General features: G+C 48.7%; 1 protein-coding gene across 1 annotated transcript in view; it reads right to left on the minus strand.

The window, feature by feature from the left end:
- Window positions 1-26,702, minus strand: part of adck1 (aarF domain containing kinase 1) — a 566,758-nt gene that overhangs the window by 510,441 nt on the left and 29,615 nt on the right. Inside the window, 2 exon segments of the mRNA XM_038773763.1 lie at window positions 20,381-20,464; window positions 22,925-23,070. Of these exon segments, the coding sequence (XP_038629691.1) occupies window positions 20,381-20,464; window positions 22,925-23,070 (230 nt within the window).

The following is a 26,702-nucleotide window of genomic DNA, read 5'->3' on the forward strand; positions in this document are numbered from 1 at the left end:
CCACTCGCGGGGATTCTCCGGCCCGGCCCAGGGCTAGGAGAATCCCGCCCAATATTTATTCTATGAATCCAATCAACATTTTATAAACACACAGTAAACAGTTTATCAACTACCAACCCTGATAACCCCCCAAAAAGATACAGTACTCTATAAATAACCCTTAATAACTTTCCAAACAACATCCATAAGTCAAAAAATCCTTTTTAACAAAGACAGTAGGTTTGCATTCCTTACAGAAACAGGTATTACTTTGAAACCATCAAGTGATCTGGAGACATTCTTTAGATTACAGAGAGATCAATACACACACCTGCTTGGTTTGAATGCGGCTCTCCAACTGAAAAATGAAACTAAGACACACTGCAGCTGCCAGCTCAAAACAAAAGTAAAAGACAGAATCACATTCCAGCTCCACCCACACAATGACATCACTACAGCCACTTGATAAACACTTTTCTTGTAGGGACAATCACATGACACGAGGCTTAACTATGTCGGGGATCCCGGAAGAGGGCTTGCCCGGCCGCATCCCGTCCCGATTCCAGCAAACGTGGCTGGTAAATCGAGCCCAAAAGGGTAGGAAAAACTGTCATTTTCCCAAGATAGGCAGAGACTAGTGGTGTGCGCAGTGATCTGTGCTCGGACAAAACATATATTCAATTATTTAGATGAGGGAACTAAATGTAATATCTCAAAATTTGCAAATGACACAAAGCTGGGTGGGAGGGCGAGCTATGAGGAAGATACAGAAAAGTTTGTGTGATTTGGACAAGTTGAGTCAGTGGGCAAATGCAGTATAATGTGGATAAATGCGAGGTTATCCACTTTGGTAGCAAAAACAGGAAGGTAGATTATTATCTGAATGGTTATAGGTTGAGAAAGGGGAATGTGCAATGAAACCTGGGATGGGATTCTCCCGTACCCGGCAGGGCAGGGGGCCCCGGCGGGACGGAGTGGCATGAACCACTCCGGCATCGGCCCGCCCCAAAGGTGCGGAATCCTCCGCACCTTCAGGGGCTAGGCCGGCGGCGGAGTGGTTTGCGCCCCACCGGCTGGCGTGGAAAGCCTTTGGCGCCACGCCAGCCGGGGCCGAAGGGACTCCGCCGGCCGGCGAGAGCCCGCACATGCGCGGGAGTGTCAGCGGCTGCTGACGTCATCCCCGCGCATGCGCGGGGCGGGGGGTTCACCTACGCGTCGGCCATCGCGGAGGCTGACACGGCCGGCGCGTAGGAAAAGAGTGCCCCCATGGCACAGGCCCGCCCGCAGATCGGTGGGCCCTGATCGCGGGCCAGGCCACCGTGGGGGCACAGCTCGGGGCCAGATCGCCCCGCGCCCCCCCCCCCCCCCCCCCAGGTCCCGCCGGTAAGGGACCTAATCTAATCTACGCCAGCGGGACTGGCAAAGAACCAGCGGGACTTCGGCCCACCATGGGCCGGAAAATCGCCGGGGCGGCCGCTGCGAGTGGCCGCAGAATGATTCACCTTGAGGAAGGAGCAGTAAGCTAGTGTTTGAAACAAACATGTTGGACTTTAACCTGGTGTTGTAAGACTTCTTACTGTGCAATTATACAGGGTCTTGGTGAGACCACACCTGGAATATTGTGTACAGTTTTGGTCTCCTTATCTGAGGAAGGATGTCCTTGCTGTAGAGAGAGTGCAGAGAAGGTTTACCAGACTGATTCTGGCATGGCGAGACCATCATATGTGGAGAGAATGAGTCAGTTAGGATTATATTCATTGGAGTGTGGAAGAGTGAGAGGGCACCACTGTAGCATAGTGGTTAGCACAGTTGCTTCACATCTCCTGGGTCCCAGGTTCGATTCCCGGCTTGGGTGACTGTCTGTGCGGAGTCTGCACATTCTCCCCGTGCCTGCGTGGGTTTCCTTCCGGGTGCTCCGGTTTCCTCCCACAGTCCAAAGATGTGCGGGTTAAGAGGATTGACCATGCTAAATTACCCTTAGTGTCCAAAAGAAAATGTTAAGTGGGGGTTACTGGGTTACGGGGATAGGGTAGGTACGTGGGCTTCAGTAGGGTGCACTTTGTAAGGGCCGGTTCAGACTCGATGGGCCGAATGGCCTTCTTCTGCACCGTAAATTCTATGATTCTATGATCTCATAGAAATTTACAAAATTCTAACAGGATTAGAGGGTAGATTCAGAAAGAATGTTTCCGATGGTGGGGGAGTCCAGAACTAGGGTCACTGCTTGAGGATAAGGGATAAACCTTTTAGGACTGAGGTGAAGAGAAATTTCTTCACCCAGAGAGCGGTGAATCTGTGAAATTCACTACCACAGAAAGTAGTTGAGGCCAAAACGTTGTGTAATTTCAAGAAGGAATTAGAGATAGCTCTTGGGGCTAAAGGGATCAAAGGATATGATGGGGGAGGGGGGTAGAAGGTGGGATCAGGTTATTGAACTTGGAATGGCGGAGCAGGCTCGAAGGGCTGAATGGCCTCCTCCTGCTTCTATTTTCTAAGTATGTCTTCACCCAGAGAGTGCTGAGCCTGGGGAATTCAGACAGAAAGCGTCTGAGCCCAAAATATTGTATGTTTTCAAGAAGGAGTTGGATATCGCTCTTGGGGATTAAAGTATCAAAGTATATGGGGTGGGGGGGGGGGGGGGGGGGGTGGATAGCAGGAACAGGTAACTGAGTTGGATGATCAGCCACAATCATAATGAATGGCGGAGCAGGCTCAAAGGGCCGAATGGCCTCCGCCTGCTCCTATTTTCTATCTTTCGATGTTTGCCAACACTGGTTGGGACATATTTCTGGTGCTGTCATCACATGATCTACAGCCGCAATTGCCCCAGCGATGTCATTGGTCAATGTTTATCATGCCCCGTATTATTGCTGATTGGAAAGCAGATAACATTGTAGTTTAGTACTTAATTAGATGATACTACCATACCTCATGTCCAAGATCTTTTATAATGGGCGAAGTGTTCAAAGAAAGTGTAAGGTATAAGAAATGATGTGACAATACTTCTGCAACGACTTGCATTTATACAGAGGCTATAAATATAGCAAAATGCAATTATCAAACACAATTTGACACAAAGCACAAAGGAGATATTAAGAGATAGGTTGCTCCTTAAAACCCTAAAAAGGAACAAAGAACTAAGAAAAGTACAGCACAGGAACAGGCCCTTCAGCCCTCCAAGCCCCTGCCGACCATGCTGCCCGTCTGAACTAAAATCTTCTGCACTTCCTGGGTCCGTATCCCTCTATTCCCATCCTATTCATGTATTTGTCAAAATGCCCTTTAAATGTCACTATTGTCCCTGCTTCCACCACCTTCTCCGGCAGCGAGTTCCAGGCACCCACTACCCACTGTGTAAAAAACGTGCCTCGTACATCTCCTCTGAACCTTGCCCCTCGCACCTTAAACCTATGCCCCCTAGTAATTGACCCCTCTACCCTGGGGAAAAGCCTCTGACTTTCCACTCTGTCTATGCCCCGTATAATTTTGTAGACCTCTATCAGGTCACCCCTCAGCCTCCATCGTTCCAGTGAGAACAAACCGAGTTTATTCAACCGCTCCTCATAGTTAATGCCCTCCATACCAAGCAACATTCTGATAAATCTCTTCTGTACCCTCTCTAAAGCCTCCACATCCTTCTGGTAGTGTGGCGACCAGAATTGAACACTCCAAGTGTGGCCTCACTAAGGTTCTATACAGCTGCAACATGACTTGCCAATTCTTATACTCAATGCCTCGGCCGTATGCCTTCTTGACTACCTTCTCCACCTGTGTTGCCCCTTTCAGTGACCTGTGGACCTGTACACCTAGATCTCTCTGACTGTCAATACTCTTGAGGGTTCTACCATTCACTGTATATCCCCTACCTGCATTAGACCTTCCAAAATGCATTACCTCACTCTCAACCAACATCACTAAAATTGATTATCTGGGCATTAGCACGTTGCTGTTTATGCAAGCTTGCTCTGCATCGCCTACATTGTGTTGAATCTGGACTGTGTAGGATGGTTACTTTAAAACTGTCTCCTTTAACTCAAGGTCAAATGGGGCTGTTTGGAGAGGGGAATGGGGCCTCCTATGGTATTTGCCTGGACACAAGGCCATGTGACCTTGTTGCCACCGGGACAGAGGCCCAGGTCATTAAAAGTTAGGTACATGTTTTAATATCTGGGCACGGTAAGTCACAAAAGGACATTTTGGATGCACAGGGGTCTCAGTCAGACAAAGAGACCTGAAGAGGGAGACTGGAAACAGGTGTTGCCATGCCAATCACAGGTCATCCAACGAGCAATGGACTAAGGAGGACAGGTTCCCAGTTGGAAGAATGAGACATTTGAAGAATTCAAGGCCACGGAATCAAGACAATTTGCTACTGAAAGCCCTTTCAATTATTGAAGATTGAGGGAAGGGGAAATTTTTTTAAAGGACACTGGAAGATTCATCCGGGTGGGGCACGGAGAAGAGATCCTAATGAAGCAAATGGACTTTGGCACTTAACAAGAATACATTTCTGCTACGAGTGCGGTACTGTATAAACACAGCAGGGGTCCTTTTTGTGTTAAATTATAAGGGGATACGTTTTCTTCAGGTGGTGCAGTGGTAATGGCACTGGACTAGTAATCCAGAGACTCAGGCTAATTCTCTGGGGACATGGGTTCAAATCCTACCATGTCAGCTGGTGGAATTTGAACTGGAATATAAAACATGTCATGGGTGACCATGAAACTACTGATTGTCGCAAAAATCCACCAATCGTTCACTGACGGAAAAAAAATCCTCCATCCTCATCTAGTCTGGCCTACCTGTGACTCCAGACACATGCCGATGTGGTTGCCTCTTACAATCCGTCTGCAATGACCGAGCAAGAGCAATTAGGGATGGGCAACAAATAACTGCCTTGCCAAATGATCCCACATCCCAAGAAGAAATAAAGGGAAAAAAAGTAATATTTAGTCTGTGTTGATTTTTTTTAGTGTGTTTGTTGCAGTAAAATTCCTAGGACATGGAATCTTGTGCAATCCTTTGATTTTGCCACTGGGAAATTTATATGTCTTTTTTTTTAAATTTAGATTACCCAATTATTTTTTCCAATTAAGGGGCGATTTAGCATGGCCAATCCACCTACTCTGCACATTTTTGGGTTGTGGGGGCGAAACCCACGCAGACACGGGGAGAATGTGCAAACTCCACACGGACAGTGACCCAGAGCCGGGATCGAACCTGGGACCTCAGCGCCGTGAGGCGGTTGTTCTAACCACTAGGCCACTGTGCTGCCCTTATATGTCTTTTTTAATAGTTATTGGACTCTACGAATATCGTAACACCATTATAACAGTGACCACACTTCAAAAGAACCTAACTGACTGTCAAGTGCTTTGGGATCATGAGGTCCTTCCAGTCGAGTGAGCATTATTGGCGAATCAGCCTCGACAGCAAGTGTCAGTCGCAGACTCGTCAATGTCATCACATTGATAGGGTCTACCCTCAATCAACATCACTGCGTGCCCCTCAGGAATAGGATGCACCTCCCACCCAACCATCCAATTGCTGTCACCAGCTGGCGTCGACCATCAATCAGTTGGTAGCACTTTCACTTCGAAGTTTGTTACTTTGTGGGTCCAGAGACTTGAAGGCAAAAATCTAGGTTGATACTCCACTACTGAGGGAGTGCTACACTGTTAGACACGCCACTTTTCAGGTGAGACTTTAAACCCGGGTCCCATTTGCCCTCTCGGATGGATGCAAAAGATCCAATGGTGCTGTGTCAAAGAAGACAAGGTGTATTCTCCCCAGCAACCCTGGCCAATATTGATCCGAAACCAACATCATGAAAACAGGTTAACTGCTCATTGCTGCGCAGAATTCCACTGCCCCATTTCCTGCAGCAAAGCAGTGACCACACTTCAAAACATACTTATTTGCCCACAAAGTCGCTGTGAAATGCCTGGGGAGTCAAAAAAGGTGCCAAATAAGTGCAATAAAAACAGAAAATACCAGAAATACTCAGCAGATGGAGAGCGAAACAGATTCAACATTTCAAGTTGACGATCTTTCATCAGGTTAAAGTTAACCAACCCTGCTGAGCATTTCCAACATTCCCTCTTAATAGTTCAGATTTCTAGAATCTGTGCTATTTTGCTTTTCTGTGTAGGTAAAGGTTCTTCCTCAGTTCACAATAGAGCGTAATCGTGGGAGCTCCCCACTCTGCACAGTTCATCCCTCCAGCCCCCGTGTCTCGGTTCGAACCCACTGATGAGAACACTCAGAACAAATGTTTCTATGGGAAAAACAAAATAACCCACTCAACGCCATAAGGTTTCAGCGATGGTGCGATTTCCTTTGCTTGCGGCAGTTTATCACTTCTTACCCTAGCAGCAGTGCCGTCAGTGGAGTTTTTCACCTTCGCCTTATGGTAAACATTCAGCAAATATAATTTGGTTGGAAGCCATTCAACTAAGCAGCATTTGAACACAAATTAGTCGGGGTCACGTGATGGGAGCGTGGAACCAGCTGCGTTTTCGTGAACTCTGGTACCACTCGTCTTTTAATCTTGTATTTTATCTTAATGCACAATCCATAATATCTTTTTTGGGAGGGATATATGTCTTGCGCAACGTCCCTGGATGATCCTGATCGGAGTTCCGTGGTGAAGAGCCAAGTTGAATGATAGATAATCTTTGTTTGATGGGGCCGGACGGAGATGGCTGGGTGGGGCCGGATGGTGATGGCTGGGTGGGGCCGGACGGAGATGGCTGGGTGGGGCCGGAGGGAGATGGCTGGGTGGGGCCGGACGGAGATGGCTGGGTGGGGCCGGAGGGAGATGGCTGGGTGGGGCCGGATGGTGATGGCTGGGTGGGGCCGGATGGAGATGGCTGGGTGGGGCCGGATGGGAGATGGCTGGGTAGGGCCGGATGGAGATGGCTGGGTGGGGCCGGATGGGAGATGGCTGGGAGGGGCCGGAGGGAGATGGTTGGGTGGGGCCGGAGGGAGATGGCTGGGTGGGGCCGGACGGAGATGGCTGGGTGGGGCCGGACGGAGATGGCTGGGTGGGGCCGGACGGAGATGGCTGGGTGGGGCCTGAGGGAGATGGCTGGATGGGGCAGGATGGAGATGGCTGGGTGGGGCCGGATGGGAGATGGCTGGGTAGGGCCGGATGGAGATGGCTGGGTGGGGCCTGAGGGAGATGGCTGGATGGGGCAGGATGGAGATGGCTGGGTGGGGCCGGATGGAGATGGTTGGGTGGGGCCGGATGGAGATGGCTGGGTGGGGCCGGACGGAGATGGCTGGGTGGGGCCGGACGGAGATGGCTGGGTGGGGCCGGAGGGAGATAGCTGGGTAGGGCCAGATGGAGATGGTTGGGTGGGGCCGGATGGAGATGGCTGGGTGGGGCCGGAGGGAGATGGCTGGGTGGGGCCGGACGGAGATGGCTGGGTGGGGCCGGACGGAGATGGTTGGGTGGGGCCGGACGGAGATGGCTGGGTGGGGCCGGACGGAGATGGCTGGGTGGGGCCGGAGGGAGATGCCTGGGTGGGGCCCAGTTTGCAGTGGTGAGTTTTCTGGTGATCAGGCCTATGCCTCGGAGGCATTGTCTGCATCAGGATGATATCCATTGCAAATGGTGTCCTGGATGACAATCTCAGCGCGGGGTTTAGGTGCTCACCTTGTTGAACTGCGAAGTATCCTTGAGAGAACGTTTGACAGAGCACATTGTATCCTGTCTTCGAGGCCTGGGGTTGAGTGCACAATCATTATGCACTCCTGTCCGTGATGCTCACCGTGAGGGGCTTGAGACGTCTGGCCATGTCGAGTCATTTACCCCGCCCGGGGCCCGGGTTCCTAGCTGCCTGGGTGTCTGGGCTTTGGCGTGGTGGAGGTGAAGACGCTTCATTCAAAGGCTCCTTCGCCCTCCCATGACCTGAACGAGGCGTCAAACACAACAGAGAAAATAGATGGTTGCCACAAATTGAGGCCAGCAATGACATGGATCCCAATTTCTGCTACTGCTAAATTGCCGCCATAGTTTAAGAGTGGACACCACCACCGGGTTCAAAGAGCATCTCGTCAGGGAGAAGCGAATGAGGGCCATTGCCAAAGCCCTTAGACTAATGCCCCCTCCAGAAGCTTGCTTCCATCTGTCCCCACATGGGGTCCGACTCCCCAAACCATCCAGGCACCTTCTCGATGCTGACCGCCCAATAATAAAGAAGCAAGTTGGGTAACACCGGACCTCCCGACAGCCAGTACCTCGAAAGGAATGCCTTTGGGGTCTTACCCGCCCAAATGAAAGAGGCCACAAACCTATTTAGCTTGGCGAAAAAGGATTTGGGGTGAAAAATCGGAAGACACTGGAAAAAGAATATTCATTTTTTATAGTCTGGATCCTGTCCGCCAAGGACAGAGGGAAATTAATCCACCTTTGCAAGTTGGATCTCACCCTGCTCACCAGACTGGTGTTGTTCAAACTATGGAGTGATGGTCAGTTCCGGACCACCCGGATAACACGAGCTACCTCTGGCAAGATGAAACGGTAATATCCCCAAATCAGTTCCCCCTCCCGGGGGGGTTAACCAGAAAATATTCACTCTTCTTCAGGTTCAGTTTATATCCTGAACATGGAGCCAAAGCTCCTCAATAGCTTCATTATTTCATCCATAGAGACTTAATGTATAGAAGCAGGTCATCAGCACATAGAGACATCCTATGCTCCCGTCACCACCCCTGCCCCCCACCCCCACCCCATTCAGCCCCTCGAGCCTGTCCCGCCATTCAATTAGATCATGGCTGATCTGCGGCCTAACTCCATATGTGGCCTTTGGCCCGTCTCCCCCTTAATATCCTTGCTGAACTAAAATCTATGCGTCTCAGATTTAAATTGAACAACCGTTCTGGCTTCGACTGCTGTTTGTGGGAGAGAGTTCCAAACCTCTACCCCCTTTTAAGTGAAGAAGTGTTTCCTACATCTCTCCTGAATGGTCCGGCCCTAATTTTTAAACTATTCCCCCCTAGTTTTAGAATCTCCAACCAGTGGCAATAGTTTATCTTTATCTATCTTGTCTTTCCCCATTGATATTTTAAATACTTCAGGTCACCCCTTAACGCTCTAAATTCTACGGAAAACAGGCCTAACCTGTGTAATCTTTCCTTGTAACTTAACCCCTGTAGTCCAGGTGTTACTTTTGTAAACCCACGTTGCACTCCCTCCAAGGCCAAAATATCCTTCCTGAGGTATGGTGCCCAGATCCGCTCACAGTACTGGGGTCCAACCAGGGTTTTGCATAGCTGCAGCATAACCCCTGTGTCTTTATACTCCAATCCGCTAGATATAAATGCTAGCATTCCTTTAGCCTTTTTGATTATTTTCTGCACTTGTTCGTGGCATTTTAAGGATCTGTGCACCTGATCCTTCAAATCTCTTGGGACATTCACTGTACCTAACCTCTGTCCATTCAGAAAGTACTCTGCTCTATCCTTTTATTGGTCCAAAATGGATAACCTCACACTTGCTCACACTGAATTCTCTCACATTGAATTCTATCTACCACAAATTTTCCCATTCATCTAGTCTGTCAATATCGCCTTGCAATTTAGAGCTATCAGCCTCCCGTACCAGCCTCCCCGGACAGGCGCCGGAATGTGGCGACTAGGGGCTTTCACAGTAACTTCATTGAAGCCTACTCGTGACAATAAGCGATTTTCATTTTCATTTTCATTTCATTTCATATCGTCTGAGTGGTAACAAAGGACATCCCTGCCTTGTGCCCCTTGTAAGGGGTCCTACGCCTAAATCCTGTTTGTTCCTGTTTTCTCCTTTCTTATACTTCCTTTATTTTTGCTATTACAATTTACATCCATGGACGATTAACGGGCAGTGCCTTTAATGCAGACTTTGCCTTTAATTTGATAAGCAGCCGATGACTCTAAGGCAAAGCATGAAGCGGTTTGTAATTCCAACCAGTAGATTCCAGACGGTTGTGCTGCCTTTGTTTCAAACAAGCAGATTCAAGAACGATTCAACTGACATCAGTGGTGACTCAGATTGATGGACTTGGCTGGCAGCCAATGAGCTAGCTCAAAAAGGCTGGGCTCTGCCAATACCCGGCAGTGATTGGTTCGGACTTCTCATGGAATGTTCCTCAGAGCCACGAAATTCCATTTTTACTTTGTTTGGAATTCGGACAGCGGAGGTGTCTTGTGTGTGCCGATAGAAGGTGGGACAGTTAAAGGGGAGTAGTTAAAAGCAAATTACTGTGGATGCTGAAATCTGAAACAGAAACGCTGGACAATCTCAGCCGGTCTGATAGGTTCCTTTTCCCTCCACAGATGCTAAGGTTTTGAGTCTGGATGACTCTTTGTCAAAGCTTTTTGTCAAAGGGGTAGTAGTAGGTTAGCTTGCCGATATTCTGTTCTAATCACTGCATAGTTCATCTTTATTTTAAACGTTACTTACAAACCTGATAAATTATTGGGAATTTTACACAAATTGTTAGTTAATTCATTTATGTTGGGGCACTGTGGGACTGTTAATTGACCGCGCATTGTTGTAACACCCTACTCAATGAAAAATATTTTGAGTTTGAAGCATTGGTACGTATACTGGCTGTAGGGGCACTATAAAGCAGCCCAACCCACAAAATGAACTTCTGCCCAAGACCAAACCTCCCCAGGGCCTCGAAGAGATACTCCCACTCTATCCTGTCAAACGCCTTCTTAGTGTCCAAAGGCACAATCACTTCTGGTGTGGAAACCGGAGAGGGGGAAAGGACAGCATTCAATAACCGCCGCACATTATCCAATAATTGCAGGCCTTTAATGACGCCTAACTGGTCGTCAGCTATATCCTCTGGGACATATGGCTCCAAACGCAGCACGAACACCTCAGCTATCAATTTCGCGATGACATTCAAAAGAGGAATGGGTCTCTAAGAACCACACTCAGTGGGACTTTTATCTTTTTTCAAAATGAGAGGCCTGGGAGAGGATACAGGGCAAGCACTCCAATAATAAGGAATAGCTAACCATGTCCAGTATCAATGGTATTAACTTGCTCACAAACCTCTTAGAACATTTGACAAGAACCCATCAAAAGCGGGACCTTACCCTATTGTACCACGCCAATGCTCTTCAGTATTTCTTTCGGACACAGCCCTGTCGTTTTCTCTCCACCGCCGGAAAGGACAACCCATCCAAGAGTGCCAACATGACCAACTTATTCTCCGTGGGTTCTGACCTATAGAGGTTCCTGTAAAAGTCTCATAGACCGCATTGACCATGGAAACCAAACTGCCGGCCGAGATTGTAATTTGTATAATCTCTCCGGAAGCTGTGTGCCACCTCAGCTGGTGGGCTAGCTGGCCTTCTCCCCATACTCACAAAAACCTTTGAATGCTGGAGCTGGGTCACTGCCTTCCCAGTGGACAACAAATCAAACTGGGTTTGCAGATTCTTCCTATTTGCAAGCAACTCCGAGGTAGGGTCAGACAAATATTGGTGATGCATCTCAAGGAGCGCATCCTCCAGCCATTGTGCTCCGCCCTCACACCCCTATCTAAACGTACTTCCCCCCCTTACAACCGGCTGAAGGGCTTCCCACAGTGTGGAGGGAGAGACAGAGTCATTCAAGTATACACCTCGATAGTCCTGGACATGTGCTCACAAACACCCTTGTCCGCCAACAACGCTACGTCCAGCCTCCTTGGTGGCCACTGACCAGAATCTGTTTCCAAGGTCAAGTCCATGACATATGGAGCATGGTCCAAGATTTACACCCCACCCCCCGCCACCACCATATGTTCCATAAAGACCAGGAGTACCTTTGCCATCCCCAAGAGAGCAAACGATTTAGGCCTGGATCGATCTCGTTTCGGATCCTATACATGGTTAAAATCCCTCCAAAGATCAGTTCGCGCGTGTCCAGGTCAGTAATAGAAGTCAACATTCTCCTAACGAATATCACATCTGTCATGATATGCAGACATGCAGATAATGATATACAAATAGGCACAGACAGGCAGCTAATGGACACAGAGAACAGGACATGACCAATGAGCAGGCAGGACACTCAGGGGTGGTATCTCGCTATAAAAGGCACGAGGCACTCACACTCCACCTCTTTCCACTGATGAACATCTACAGAGTAAATGAGGGTGCATGTCCAGTATCACACCTCCAGCACATGGCTAAGTGCTCGTCTGGTGCAGTCAGACAGAGTAACCACACTTAGGTTAGCAGAGAGTCGAACTCATAGAGAACTGTGCTACTGGTTCAATAAATCAGATTGAACTAACTTCAAGGTCTGGAGTATCTTTTGGTTGAAGCTGCATCCAGTTGCAGCCTGTGTTACCCAGAGTACACAACACAACATGCTACCACAGTGCATGAGCACGCCAAAAATCGCTATGCTCAGTACAAATCGGCTGAAAATGAGAAACATACCTCTCATGAGGCAGAGTGTGCAGGCCATCTCCCGGATGCAGCGCCTCAGCATTGATGACAGTGGCCATTTTGCGCACTTTTCCCGGGACCCCACGCATGCGCGATACAAACGGGATAACAAAGCGGCCGACACCCCAACTGCTCATGTGCGACGATGCGCGGAGCGTCAGGACACCAACGTCATGACGTGCTCGAACTGCGGCAACACCCACTTAAAGAAACACTGCCTTGCAAGAGGCAGGCGATGTTTAAACTGCGGGAAGCCTGGACACTATGCAGCCTTGTGCAGGTCTGCACCACCAGTCAGGGGCCAGCGCTCCCACTTCTGACGAGGGCGCGTTCAGAGTGTGAAACAACAATTACAGGATACTGATCCTGGCAGCACAACGGCTCCAATGAAGACTGCCTGGACTCCGCCTACTGTGTGGGCATCATTACCAAATGTGAATATGCCACATCAACTCATCACAAATTCAATCCATTCTCGCTGTGGATTCTGCGGACGAATGGCGTGCGGTGATGCAGGTCAACCATTGCTCCATCCAGTTTAAGCTGGACACAGGTGCTTCTGCCAAACCCCTCTCACGGACAGATTTCAAACGCATCAAGAAGCCCCCCCAAGGACCTTCCAGCAGCCTCCAGGCTCCTGGAATGCAACAGAAATGCCATCACGGCACTGGGATCCTGCCATCTACTCGTCTCCAACCGGAGCACCCACGCACGGTTACGTTTTGAAATTGTCAAGCCAGACAGGGAATCCCTACTTTGCGCGCATGCCTGAACCTCGTGCAGCGGGTTTACACAATGACATCCTCCAATGTGGATCTTCAGGCCGGCATTGACGACATCCTCGCTCAGTATCCGGATGTGTTCGACGGGATGGGCATGCTCCCATATCGATACAAGATTCTGCTACGACCTGATGCCAAGCCAGTGGTCCACGCACCACGCCAGGTCCCAGCTCCGCTGAGGGAGCGCCTGAAGGCACAGCTGAAGGATCTTCAGCAACAGGGCATCATTGCCAAGGTAACCAAACCGACTGACTGGGTCAGTGCGATGGTATGTGTTAGAAAGCCTTCAGGAGACCTGCGCATCTGCATTGATCCCAAGGATCTCAATAAGAATATAATACGTGAACACTACTCCATCTGGGGAGGAACTCTCTAGTGCGATGGCACACGCACGTTTTTTCACCAAGTTAGATGCGTCACATGGATTTTGGCAAACCCAGCTGGATGAGTCCAGCAGAAGGCTCTGCAACTTCAACTCACCGTTTGGCAGATACTGCTATAATCGCATGCTGTTTGGCATGGTCTCGACATCGGAGATCTTCCATCGCATCATGGAGCAGATGATAGAGGGCATTGAAGAGGTTTGTGTGTACGTGGACGACATCATCATATGGTCCACGACCCCTGAGGAGCATGTTTCCCGTCTCCAGCAGGTATTCCACCGTGTCCATGCCAATGGCCTGAAACTGAACAGGTCCAAATGTTGCTTTGGCATGTCGACACTCAAGTTCCTAGGTGACCAGATCTCTCAGCAGGGTGTGCGCCCGGATACAGACAAGGTTAAGGCCAAAGCCATATAGGTCCCTGAAGACAAGGCGGCAGTGTTGCGCTTCCTGGGCATGGTCAATTTTCTGGGCACGTTCATCCCAAACCAGGCCTCACACACCACGGCCCTACGAAACCTGGTGAAAAAGTCCACTGCCTTTGAGTGGAAGGAAGCACATCAGGCAGACTGGTTGGAGCTGAAAGCCAAGCTCACCACTGCACCAGTCTTGGCATGTTTCAACCCAGACAGGGAGACGAAGATCTCGACATATGCGAGCTAGGATGGCATTGGTGCAGTGCTGCTTCAACGCAATGACACTTCATCCTAGGCACCGGTAGCCTACGCATCGAGGGCCATGACGCCCACCGAAACAAGGTATGCGCAAATAGAGAAGGATTGCCTGGGTCTTCTCACTGGCATTCTCAAGTTTCACGACTATGTCTATGGTCTGCCGACATTCACTGACGAGATGGATCATAGGCCTCTGGTCCACATTATCCACAAGGACCTGAATGACATGACGCCTCGGTTGCAGCGCATCCTCCTCAAACTCAGAAGGTACGATTTTGACTTAGTGTACATGCCTGGCAAGGAGCTCATCATCGCTGATACATTGTCCCGCTCCCTCACATTGCCTAGTGAATCGCTGGATATCATCCGGCAGATTGAATCACAGGTGCAGCTGTGTGCTGGCAACCTCCCGGCGTCTGATGACAAGGTGGTTCGTATCCGCAAGGAGACAGCCAAAGACCCCCGCTTGCAGCGTGACATGCACCACCTTGCCAATGGCTGGCAGAAAGGGCAGTGCCCTCAATTTTACAATGCAAAGGACGACCTGACGGTGATTGATGATATCCTCCTCCAGCTGGATCGGATTGTCATTCCACTCAGTCTCCAGAGCCTGGTGCTCCGCCAAATCTGTGAGGGACACCTGGGCGTCGAGAAGTGCAGACGCAGAGCCAGGCAGGCTGTCTACTGGCCCGGTATTAGCCAGGACATCTCGAACATGGTCCTAAACTGTGCGACCTGTCAACGCTTCCAGCCAGCGCAGAGCAAGGAGACACTCCAGCAGCATGAAATCGAGACCTCCCCGTGGTCCAAGGTTGGCACGACTCTTTTGTGCGAATGGTCATGACCACGTGTTGATTATTGACTATTTCTCCAATTAACCTGAAGTGGTGAAACTCTCAGACCTCACATCTCGGACCGTCGTCAAGGCCCGTCAGGAGACATTCTCCAGGCATGGTATCCCACTCACTGTCATGAGTAACAATGGCCCGTGCTTCAGCAGCCACGAGTGGTCTATGTTTGCCAAGTAATACCATTTTAAACAGGTCACTTCCAGCCCACACTATCCACAGTCCAATGGGAAGGTTGGAAAAGGTGGACATTGTGAAACAGCTCATCTGCAAGGTCGCGGATTCTGCTTCTGACATCTACCTCGCGCTGCTTGCATACAGGGCGACCCCACTGTCCACTGGCATGTCGCCGGCTCAACTCCTGATGAACTGGGACCTGCGGACGACATTTCCAGCCATACACTTGCCCAACCTGGATAACCTCCCGGTGCTGCAGAAGGTGCAGCAGCTTCAAAACCAGCAAAAGCAGGCTATGATGCTCATGGGGCTGTTTAGCACAGGGCTAAATCACTGGCTTTGAAAGCCGACTAAGGCAGGCCAGCAGCACAGTCCAATTTCCGTAACAGCCTCCCCGAACAGGCGCCGAAATGTGGCGACTAGGGGCTTTTCACAGTAACTTAATTTGAAGCCTACTTGTGACAATAAGCGATTTTCATTTCATTTCATTTCATGCCACCGATTTGCCAGTGTTATCCCCGGCAGACACTGTCAGGATCAAGATACTGGATGGTGGCTGGTCTGCTCCAGCTATCGTTGTTCAACAGGCTGTGCCCCGCACATATGTTGTACGTATGGCTGATGGTTCTGTTGTGCAACGAAACAGACGGGCACTGCGCAAAGTTGCCTGCCCGCAACCACTTTCTTCTCCGTTTCCGTCCATTGTTTTGCCACCTCCTGACAGCTCAAACTACGAGGCCACCAATCAGGCTTCCATCCCGCCTGCCAAGGCGCCGTCGTCCCCACCACCACCTCTCCGGCGGTCGACAAGGATCAGCCGCAAGCTCCAGAGACTGGACTTATGAACATTTGTTTTGTTTGCTATGTTCTGTTTTCTCACATTAGACAGCTGTCTTCACCTGTAAATACGTTCACATATGCCACCACATGTAAGTACGTTCCCATGTGCCAACAAAACATTTTATCATGATATGCAGACATGCAGATAATGATATACAGACAGGCAGCTAATGAATACAGAGAACAGGACATGACCAATGAGCAGGCAGGACACTCAGGGGTGATATCTCACTACAAAAGGCACGCTCACACTCCGCCTCTTTCCACTGATGAACATCCACAGAGTGAGTCAGGGTGTATGTACAGTATCACACCTCCAGCACTTGGCTAAGAGCTAGCCTGGTTCAGTCAGACAGAGTAACCTCACTTAGGTTAGCAGAGAGTCGAACTGAGCTAACTGTGCTACTGGATCAATAAATCAGATTGAACTAACTTCAAGGTCTGGAGAATCTTTTGGTTAAAGCTGCATCCAGTTGCAGCCTGTGTTATCCCAGAGTACATAACACAACATCATCATTCCAATTTGGTGCGTAGACATTTACTGGTACCACCGATGTGCCCGCCAAAGACCCACTGACCACTACGAATCTGCCATTGGGATCTGCTACGGTCCTAGTGGCCGAAAAAAGAACCCGTTTATAAATGAAGATCGCTGTACCTTGGGCCTGTCCACCCAAGTCCGAATGGAACACTTGGCTTACCCACCCCTTCCGCAGTCAGGTCCGATTCTTTACCCGCAAATGGGTCTCCATGGTGCAAAACACTACATCAACACTTAGATTCTTTAGGTGAGCAGAAACGTCCGATCTGTTTACCGGGCCACCCAACCCCCTTATGTTGCAGGTGGCCAACCGAATTGGGGGCCTCCCACCCCCCTCACCCCCGAGTCAGCCATTCCCACCGTCAAGGGCTGCCAAGCTCTACTCAAAAGAAACAGGCCAAGGCCCACCCAAGATGGCCACCAAACCCATCTGCAGAGTGAGACAAAGAGAATTTTGCAATCACCATCAGTAAACTAAATCCCTCCCCCTCCCCAAATATACATATTGATACCCGAAAAAAAACTCCCTCCCCCCAAACCCAAACCATTCACAGATGCTAAGCACGAACCACTTGAGAGTGATCCAACAACTGCCCCCCATCTCACTCCGTTAACTAGCTGAATTTTAATGCGGGCGGAGCAGTCACACCCCAGAATAGAGAAGAAATAATACAACTTTATTGCCCGCCTCGGGAATAAAACAAGCTGACCAAAACCAATACTCCTACAAACCTGAGTCTCCAGTAGGAGCAATGTAACTCCAACTATAATACAAGAAACAACACCTTGCATAGAAGGTGCCTTGCAAAGAAGATGTCCCCCAGTAAAAAGCAAACTGTACGCGATGCAAAAATCCCCTGTCATCCCTATAGAAGAAAAAAAACAGAGAAAGGTAAGAATTTCACCCTCACACAACAACTATACATAGGATACCCCAAAATCCCTCACAATGCACAGTAGTCAAAGATCAAACAAAGCATCATTAATCTGAACTGAGTCCATGCTTCTAAAACGAACGCGACGCCGGCTCTGGTGTATCAAAGTAAAGGTCCCTTGAATCGCAAGTGACTCTCCGGATACACCACCCGAACTGTAGTAGGTTCTTGTACAAGGTGGCCTTAACCTTCCTCGCCAGCTCAGCTCCCACTTCCTGGTATACCTGCAGGAGATTGCCTTCCCAGCTCCATTATCGATGATCCTTGATCCATCCGAGGACCCACTCTGTGGCACGGTAGCACAATGGTCAGCACTGTTGCTTCACAGCTCCAAGGTCCCAGGTTCGATTCCCGGCTTGGGTCACCATCTGTGCGAAGTCTGCACGTTCTCCCAGTGTCTGCGTGGGTTTCCTCCGGGTGCTCCGGTTTCCTCTCAGTCCGACGATGTGCAGGTTAGGTGGATTGGCCATGCAAAATTGCCCTTATGTCCAAAAAGGTTAAGTGGGGTTACTGGGATAGGATGGAGGTGTGGGATTGAGTGGGGTGCTCTTTCCAAGGACCGATGCGGACTCAATGGGCCGAATGGCCTCCTTCTGCTCTGTAAAGTCTATGATTCTTTTTCTTGGAAACAATGCAAGCGCATTATTGCCACACGTGGCAGCTCGTTCAGCCGAGGTTTTTGACGAAGTGTCCAGTGGGCTCTGTCCAGCCTCGGAGGGGATGCAGGTCCATCCTCCGCCATCATTTTCCCAAATATTCGTGCAAGATATGTAGTTGATTCGGGCCCTCTGTTCCCTCCGGCAACCCACGACTCTAGAAGTTCTGCCTCCTAGATTGGCTCTCGGTCGTCAGCCTTAGCCTTCTACCTCCTGTTTTCATTGGCCACTACCCCTATTTCAGCTTCTAGCGAGGCAAGCTGCTTCAGCACTTTTTTCCATACCTTCGAACACCTCGCTATGCTTTTTTACCCAGAAAGGGCCCAGGGCTTCCTCAAATGACTTTTGGATATTCTTTTCCATCTTCCGCTGCTTGTCGAAGCGAACGTCAAATTCCTTGGCTAGCACCTTGGCCGGCAGTAATCGGGGAGGCCGCCATTGCTGGAGGTGCTGTTTTTTCATTGAGATTTGAAACCACCTGTCTGCTCTGACAGATGTTAAAGATCCCCCTGGTATATTTTGAAGAGCAGCAGGGTTATCCCCAGTGCTGTGGCCAATATTTATCACAAACTCAACATCACAACAAACAAACGATTACAATGATGTTGATGGGAGTTTGCGGAGCGCAAATTGGCGGACGTGTCTTCCACATTACAACACTGGCCATACTTCAATTGGTCCATTGGTTGCAAAGCATTGTGAGACATCCTGCAGTTGTGAAAAGCACTATATAAATGCAAGTGTTCCTTTTTTTTCACCATCATCTCCTCAATGGCAATTCCGAATGGGCATTAAATGTCAGCCTTGCCCGCAGTGCCCACATTTTGAGAATAAATTTACAAAAAAAAAACATCCCAACCATATTATTGACACCTCTGAGTACGTAATCCAACAATCTGCACTGCAGCAGACTCAGCCTAGAAGTGCACCTTTGACAGAAATAAGCACGACTACAATTTGGAAGATTATCCTTTCACTTCCATCAAAATTCAATTATTTAACAAGCGTGCTGCCTCACAGTGCCAGGGACCCGGCCTTGGGTGAATCCGTGTGTGGAGTTTGCACTTTCTCCCCCATGCCTGCGTGGGTTTCCTCCGGCTGCTCCGGTTTCCTCCCACAGCTCAAAGATGTGCAGGTTAGGTGGATTGGCCATGATCAATGCTTTATCCAGAGTCAAGGTCAGGATCTTGTCAGAAGGCACAACACAAGTATTCCACATCAAACAAAGCCAACAGCTTCCCCTCGGAATCCCACTAAAATAAAACTACTTGATAAAGCATATTTTATCTCACAGTAGAAATGTGACTCATAGGATAGAATCAAAAGGTCGTGCAGTATGAAAGGTTATTTGTCCCATTGTATCTGTACTTGGTCTCTGAATGAGCTGCCCTGTTACCTCATTCCACTGGCATGTGGCATAGGAGGTCGTTATTTGGCTCATTGCACTTGTGATAGCTCCCGAAAAATTATTCACACGCAGCTTATTCTCCCTCCCCATCCCATACGGACATGGAATAAGGTTCTGCCCAAATATTTATCTAGTTCTGCTTCAAACAATATTAAGCCCTCACTTACTTCAGAGGAGATATTTTTCAGAGGAATACTATAATTGGGGGTCCTGATGGTGTGGCCTCCATCCATCCCACTCAATGCACAGATCTCTTCTTCCCATTTTAACTTTGGTGACTGACTCCTGGGTCAGAGTCTCCGTCAATGCTGTTTTCAAAGCACCAGAGCATCCCAGTGACAACACTTGCTTTAATTTCCTGTCTTTCCCTCCTTCACCTCTCATCCACAGATATTGGTTTAGCACACGGCTAAATCACTGGCTTTGAAAGCAGACCAAGGCGGGCCAGCAACACGTTTAAATTCCCGTACCAGCCTTCCCAAACAGGCGCCGGAATGTGGCGACTAGAGGCTTTTCACAGTAACTTCATTTGAAGCCTACTTGTGACAATAAGCAATTTTCATTTTCATTTCTGTTCAAGAGTAGGCCCGAGGGTAATACGCATCCAGCCGCATAACCAAAGTTCCTCACCATCTTCAGACCAAAATGCTTCACAGGAAATCACAGATCAATGGAAGATCCATCAGGCACAGTCAGCAATGACGATTAGGACTTACCTGTGATTGGACAGTCTCATATTCTTCCGTCCCATATTCTAACCCCCTGAATGAGGTCATGTAGTCAAAACTGATGACTGCAGTCTGAAAGTAAGATCACAAAAGTTCATATCCGACTTTATCCAGACCTTTTAGCATCTTGTATACCTCAATTAAATCTCCCCTCGTTCTTTTAAACTCTCGAGAATATAGGCCTAAACTGCTCAATCTCTGCTCATCCGACAAACCCCTTTGGCTGGATTCTCTGAGCTTCCGCGCCGAAATTGCGATCGGCGGAGGGGCGGAGAATGGGCGTTTACGCCAAAATCCAGTCCGACGCCGCTCCCGCGAATCATGTGCATGTGGTCTATGCGCCGTGGGTAGGGGGCCATTGACAGAGGCCCCCCCAGTGATTCTCCAAGGAAAACTGGCTGAGTTCCCAATGGCATGGTTCAAACCACATTTTGCATGTTGGGAACGGCCGGTGGCGGCTGCGGACTCAGTCTGAGGCCGCCCTGATGGGGGGGCAGGGGGGATTCTTCACCGGCGGGGGGGGGGGGCCTCATGGACAGCCAGGCAAGCAATCAGGCGGCACCGATCCACGGGCGCGCCCGATCTCATGGGGACCTACGTTTTGCATCAGGGTTCTTGGTGCTAGTCAGCCATGTCGCACGGGTTGGCTGCTGCAGGCCGCCGTCGTGCGCACACGTGGACTCCAGACCGGATGTGCAGGGCCCCGTGTCCGCAGCCAGAGCTGCGGGAAGCACTCCGGGGCCCTGCAAGCCGGAGAATCTTAAGGAAAGTCCAGAGTGAAACGCCCGCGTTTTGACGCTGGCGTGGGGACAAAGCCTCGTTATTGGAGAATCCCGCCCCTTATCTCTGGAATCAACCTAGTGTACCTTCCCTGAACTGCCTCCAATGCCACTACATCTTTCCTCAAATAAGGGGACCAAAACTGTGCACAATGCCCCAGGTGCAGTCTGACCAGTGCCTTGTATAGTTGCATCAACACTTCCTTACCTTTATACTCAATTCCTTTAGCTATAAATGCCAAAAAGAGATTTATTACCTTTCTCATTACTCCACTGTTTACTCCCAGCCAGCAGGTTTACTGAAATATCTTAGTCCTAATACTAGGCCCGTCACCATGCCACTCTATTCCATGTGTTGGTTCATTCACAGGGGCAGCTAGGTTGGTTGCGGTGTGGGGAGAGGTGTGACTGGATCCTCCCTCTTTCCCTTTCGGTGAGGAAGGTTGCTTAAAATTTGCTGGTGTTACATTTTAACACCATCACACATGCCTTTTCCGATTCCATTATTTACAGGCCAGCTTGGGCAGGGATGTATAGCTACTACAATGAAACTGTGATTGAAGTCCACTAGAGGGGAAATGATCTGCATAGCAACACCTTGAGGACAATTAAAGGGAAGTTTCTCAGCAGCTTATTGACCTGGTTTGGATATTGATTAGGTTGTAGAAGACAGAGTGTAGGGACAATCTCACATTAGTGTCCCACACGGATCTGTGTTGTGGACCTGAACTATTTGCTATATTTATTAATGATGGAGAGCCATTTATCCGAGTTGACCGGTGGCACATAGATTTGTGGCATAGTCAGCTGTATAAGTGACAGAACAAAGCTACAAAGAGGCGTTAATAGATTAAACAAGTGGGGAGACTGTGGCTGATGGATTTCAATGCGGGTAATGCGAGATCTTCCATTTTGTCCTGAGAAAGGAGAAATCCAGGTGTGATTTAAATGGGGAAAAGTTAGGAACAGTGAAGATCCAATGACACCAAGGGCTCCTCCATGTGCACAAATTACTACAGAATGCTCATGGAATGTGAGCCTTTCTAACTCAAATGCCAAAATATAAAGGAGAGAACGTTTTGCCCCAGCTATTCAGAGCCCTGGTTGGACCACATCTGGAGTATTGTGTACAGTACATCTCTGGGCAATATACCTGTTCTAACCTACCTGATTACTATTGGCTGGGGACTATTGGGGCTCCCACAATCCTTAGTGAGCATGAGCTCCCCCAATGAGGAGGGCAGAGAAATCATTAGCAGAGTCACCTGCATAAATAGAGCTGGCCAGTGTGGAACCAGCTAGAGGAGAGAGCAATGGTGAAATACTGCCACTGTTGCATATACGTAATTGTAAATTAAGTTATTTATTTCGACTCTACAAACTTGTGCTGGATTCTTTGTGGCCCTCACAAAGCTACCGGAGTAAGGAAACATCAGTCATGGAAGGAGTGTCGCACATTTTGAACACAACGTTACAACTGTTAGATTACTTAAAGTAAGCTTGTATTATATGAAGTAGTTACGAACAAATTCAGCAGGAAATTCAGGAGAAACTTCTTTACCTGGAGAGTAGGCCGGATGTGAAGCCAGCTACCAACAAGAATTAATGAGGCAAAGATGTTGGATGCATTTAAGGGAAATCTAGATAAGTGCATGAAAGAGAAAGGAACAGAAGGATATGTTGATTGGGTGAGAGGGAGTAGACAGGGCGGAAAACCTGGTACAAATTTTATATTTTAAGAACAAAAACTTACAGTGGCCACAGCTCGTGCAATTCGAAGAAACGCAACGTCATTAGGGTCCACACGGGTCACAACGTAGAAATCAGACAACGCTAACCCTCCTGTAATCACTGCTCCAAGCCTCAGGAACCACTTCGCCATCCCAGGACCCAAGATCTCTGCAGCAAAAAAGAAGGGTTTTGAATGAATCTCCATCAACAGGACGGAAAATATCAAAATTTCAGCACAACCTCCTCCCCACCCCACCCCGACTTCGTGTTATATTCTAACGGTTGCTATAAGATACGGGGACTGACCCAATGTGCCTCTACCCCACAACCATCCCTCACTTCCTGTGCAATAGGCACCATCCAGGCTACCAACGTGCTAATCTGTGACTTAGAGACTCCAAGATCTTCTGGACATAGCCAAGAACAATCATAGTAGCATTTTAATCGTGTGTGTGTGTGGTTTTCCATTATTAAGCAGATTTTCTTATTAGTTGGAAGGCTTTAGAAGAGAATATGGAGGAGAGAGGGTAACGAGATTGGACAGGAGGCTGTCACTTGTCGAAAGGAATATGTCCAACCAGTTGGCAACACCAAGCATCAACCCATGGTTCAGGGCCTTCCTGTTAGGGTCAGCGAGAGCCGAAAGTTACAATCAGGTGCAGCTGTCGATGAAGGCTGCCAACTCCACAACCACCACTTGGCTTCAAACCCTGATCATGGTTTGTAAACACTTTGGATACTAAAGTAAGGGCTTGCATGGATAAAGTGTCTTTCATATTCTCAGGATAACCCAAAGCACTGCACAGCCAATTAAGTGCTTTTTGAAGTGTACTCACTGTTGCTTTGTGGCCTAAAGTGCCACGGTCATGGTCACGATCTCATGGCGTTGAGCAAAAGGGGAATGTTGGGTAGTGCATGGGGTGAAATCCCTGTTCCACCTCGAATAGTACCAAACTAATTGATCACATCCAAGTGAGAGAACACTGGGTCTCAAAGTAACATCCCGTACATCTGACAAATCCGCCATTTCGAGCACAAGGCAGCGTTCTCGCTGTGCCAACAGAAACAGCACCAACGCCCCCGATTGCAGAACGTGTTTCATGGTGATGTCTGAAGTGAAGAAAATTGATAAAACCTGCAATTACAGTGCTGCTGCTATTTCTGTTCCATCGCTATAGAAACATCATCTCAACTGGTTCTTAAAACAGAAATGTGAGAAAGCTACAGTGGAAAATGGTGGCAGCTGCGTTCTGGAAGCAGAGGGACACCAAATCTTTGAAAACCTAGCAGCCCAGGTGAAGGGCCAAGGTTCACTGTGCAGGAACCAACAAAAGGTCCTAAAGAGGCCCCTCTAGCTGCAGGAGGCAATAATTGGTTAACGGGCAAACTGGGGAATATAGGCGAGGGGAATGATGAGAGATTAGTGCATTGTTCTGAAGCACTGGAAAAATAACGAGCTGGAGTCAGGAATGGAATGACGACCTTCAAGAGTCAATGCCCGCCAGCAGCAGAGTCTCGGCTGCCATCGGCACACATCGGCAAGGCACATATGGGTGCCCATAGTTGCTGAAAGTGATTAAATGATTTGCTGGGGTAGGTGGAAGCTTTTCTCTCCAGAGTGATGAAGTCCATAACAAGGGGGCAAAAGTATAAAACTAGAGCTGGAACATTCAAGGTTGATGCCAGGAAGCACTTCGTCGTACAAATAGGTTCCTCAAAAATGTGCTGCTACATGTTTTGTCGGGCTTGGGTGTTATGGGTTACAGAACCAAAGCATGTAAATGCAGTCAACATTTGCCATCATCGAAGAACAGGCTCAAGGGGCAGAATGGCCTCCGCCTCATAGGATCCGAGAAATTTACAGCAGAGAAGGAGGCCATCTGGCCCACTTTGTGCATGCCAGCCGACAAGTAAGCATCCAGGCTAATCCCACTTTCCAGCTCTTGATCCTATTTCCAATTCTCTCCAGCTTTGACAAACAAACAAGTCATTCAGACTCAAAACGTCAGCTCCCTTCTCTCTCCACAGATGCTGTCAGACCTGCTGAGAATGTCCAGTATTTCCTGTTTCAGATTCCAGCAGCTGGGGTTATTTTTCAAAATCTTGATCCACAGTCTTGGATATGGATTTGAAATGCCATGTACTACAAATACTTCTTAAATGTTGTGAAGGTTTCTGCCTCAACGCCCCCCCCCCCCCCACCCTCCCTCCCTTGAGGCAGTGGACTTCAAACATGCATCGCCAGAAACAAAATTCCCCTTGAATCTCCTCTCAACCTCCTAACTCTACAACCAAAATCCATACCCGCCTGGTTATGGGCCCCCTCAACCAAGGGGGGGGGGGGGAGAAATGCAGCCCCCTGCCCACTCAATCTAGACCCCCTCATCATTTCAGCACAATGGGAAAGGACGGAGTTTGGAAGGGATAAGAAAATTCAGAGGAACTGTGAAAATGGTACGAAGAATAAAATTAAGAGATTATTCTATCACCTGGGATTGTAGCCATGCCCGATCCCTGCCAGCCACAGGGCAGATTAATGTGCATGATCTGAGGGGACGCAAATACATTCTTACCGATTAACATTCAGCACCACAGCAACCTTTAAATACATCTGATTGGGCTGTGCATCAAAAATACTTCACTGGAGACATCACAAAACAACTTGGAAACTAATTATATTCCAACTCCAACGGTGTGCTGCATCAAGTAATATTAATTCAACCCAGAAATGATGAAATAATTGTACACACACACAAACAGGGCATCTGAGCAAAACCGGTCAATTTGAGTAAGTGCTGTTAAGATCAATGACTTTTGACCCAACTGATATCCAGTGGGTGTTTAACATGAGGAGGAATATCCTTTATGTAACCTGCAAGGCCCACATTTCAGCTCTCAACAGGTCCAGGCCCTGCTCGCTGCTTTAACATGCAGATGGTACTGCATTGTTCCCATCAGAAGCATTAGATCTGGACGGTACCGAGTTTATCGTTCAGGAGTGCTGTTACTGCGCAAAGAGTGGGAGCAGCAGTATTAACGTAGCCAATGGAACTTGAAAAGAGATCGTAGACCATAAACAGCTAGATACCGTTTTTATTATCATTAGTAACCTTTTCTCTCATGAGATGATGGCTTGCACCTTGGTGGTCAACTCTTCAGCATCGACTGGTGAGGCTTGTAGTATTGGGGTATTCAGGACCGTAAGGGCTAACGTAGCACTGGTAAAACAGTACTGCCCATATGGGAGGGACACATGGGAGTAGTAGACTGTAGTAGTGGGTCTGCTCAGCTGGAAGCTGGCACCTAATCAGGACTGTATCTTAACTACGGTTCAAAGATGTATGCCTGAGACAACATACAGTGGCTGGTCAGATCGGCAGAACAGTAGCAAATGGAATTTAACCCTGGAAAGTATGAGGTGATGCATTTTGGAAGGACTAACAAGGGAGGGGAATATACAATGAATGGTAGGATGTGCACAAGACCAGGGAGACCTTGGGGTATATGTCCAAAGATTCCTGAAGCAGCAGGACATGTGGATAAGGTGGTTAAGACGACATATGGGATACTTGCCTTTTTTTTTAGCCGAGGCACAGAATAGAAGAGCAGGGGGGTTATGATGAAGCTGTATAAAATGCTCATTCGGTCACAGCTAGAGAACTGTGTGCGGTTCTAGTCGCCACACTAGAGGAAGGATGTGATTGCACTAAGGAGGGTGCAGAGGAGATTCACCAGGATGTTGTCTGGGCCTGGAACGTTTCAGCTATTTAGAGAGGCTGGATGGGCTGGGATTACTTTCC

Source organism: Scyliorhinus canicula, chromosome 2 (assembly GCF_902713615.1).
Source record: "Scyliorhinus canicula chromosome 2, sScyCan1.1, whole genome shotgun sequence".
NCBI classification, from domain to species: domain Eukaryota; kingdom Metazoa; phylum Chordata; class Chondrichthyes; order Carcharhiniformes; family Scyliorhinidae; genus Scyliorhinus; species Scyliorhinus canicula.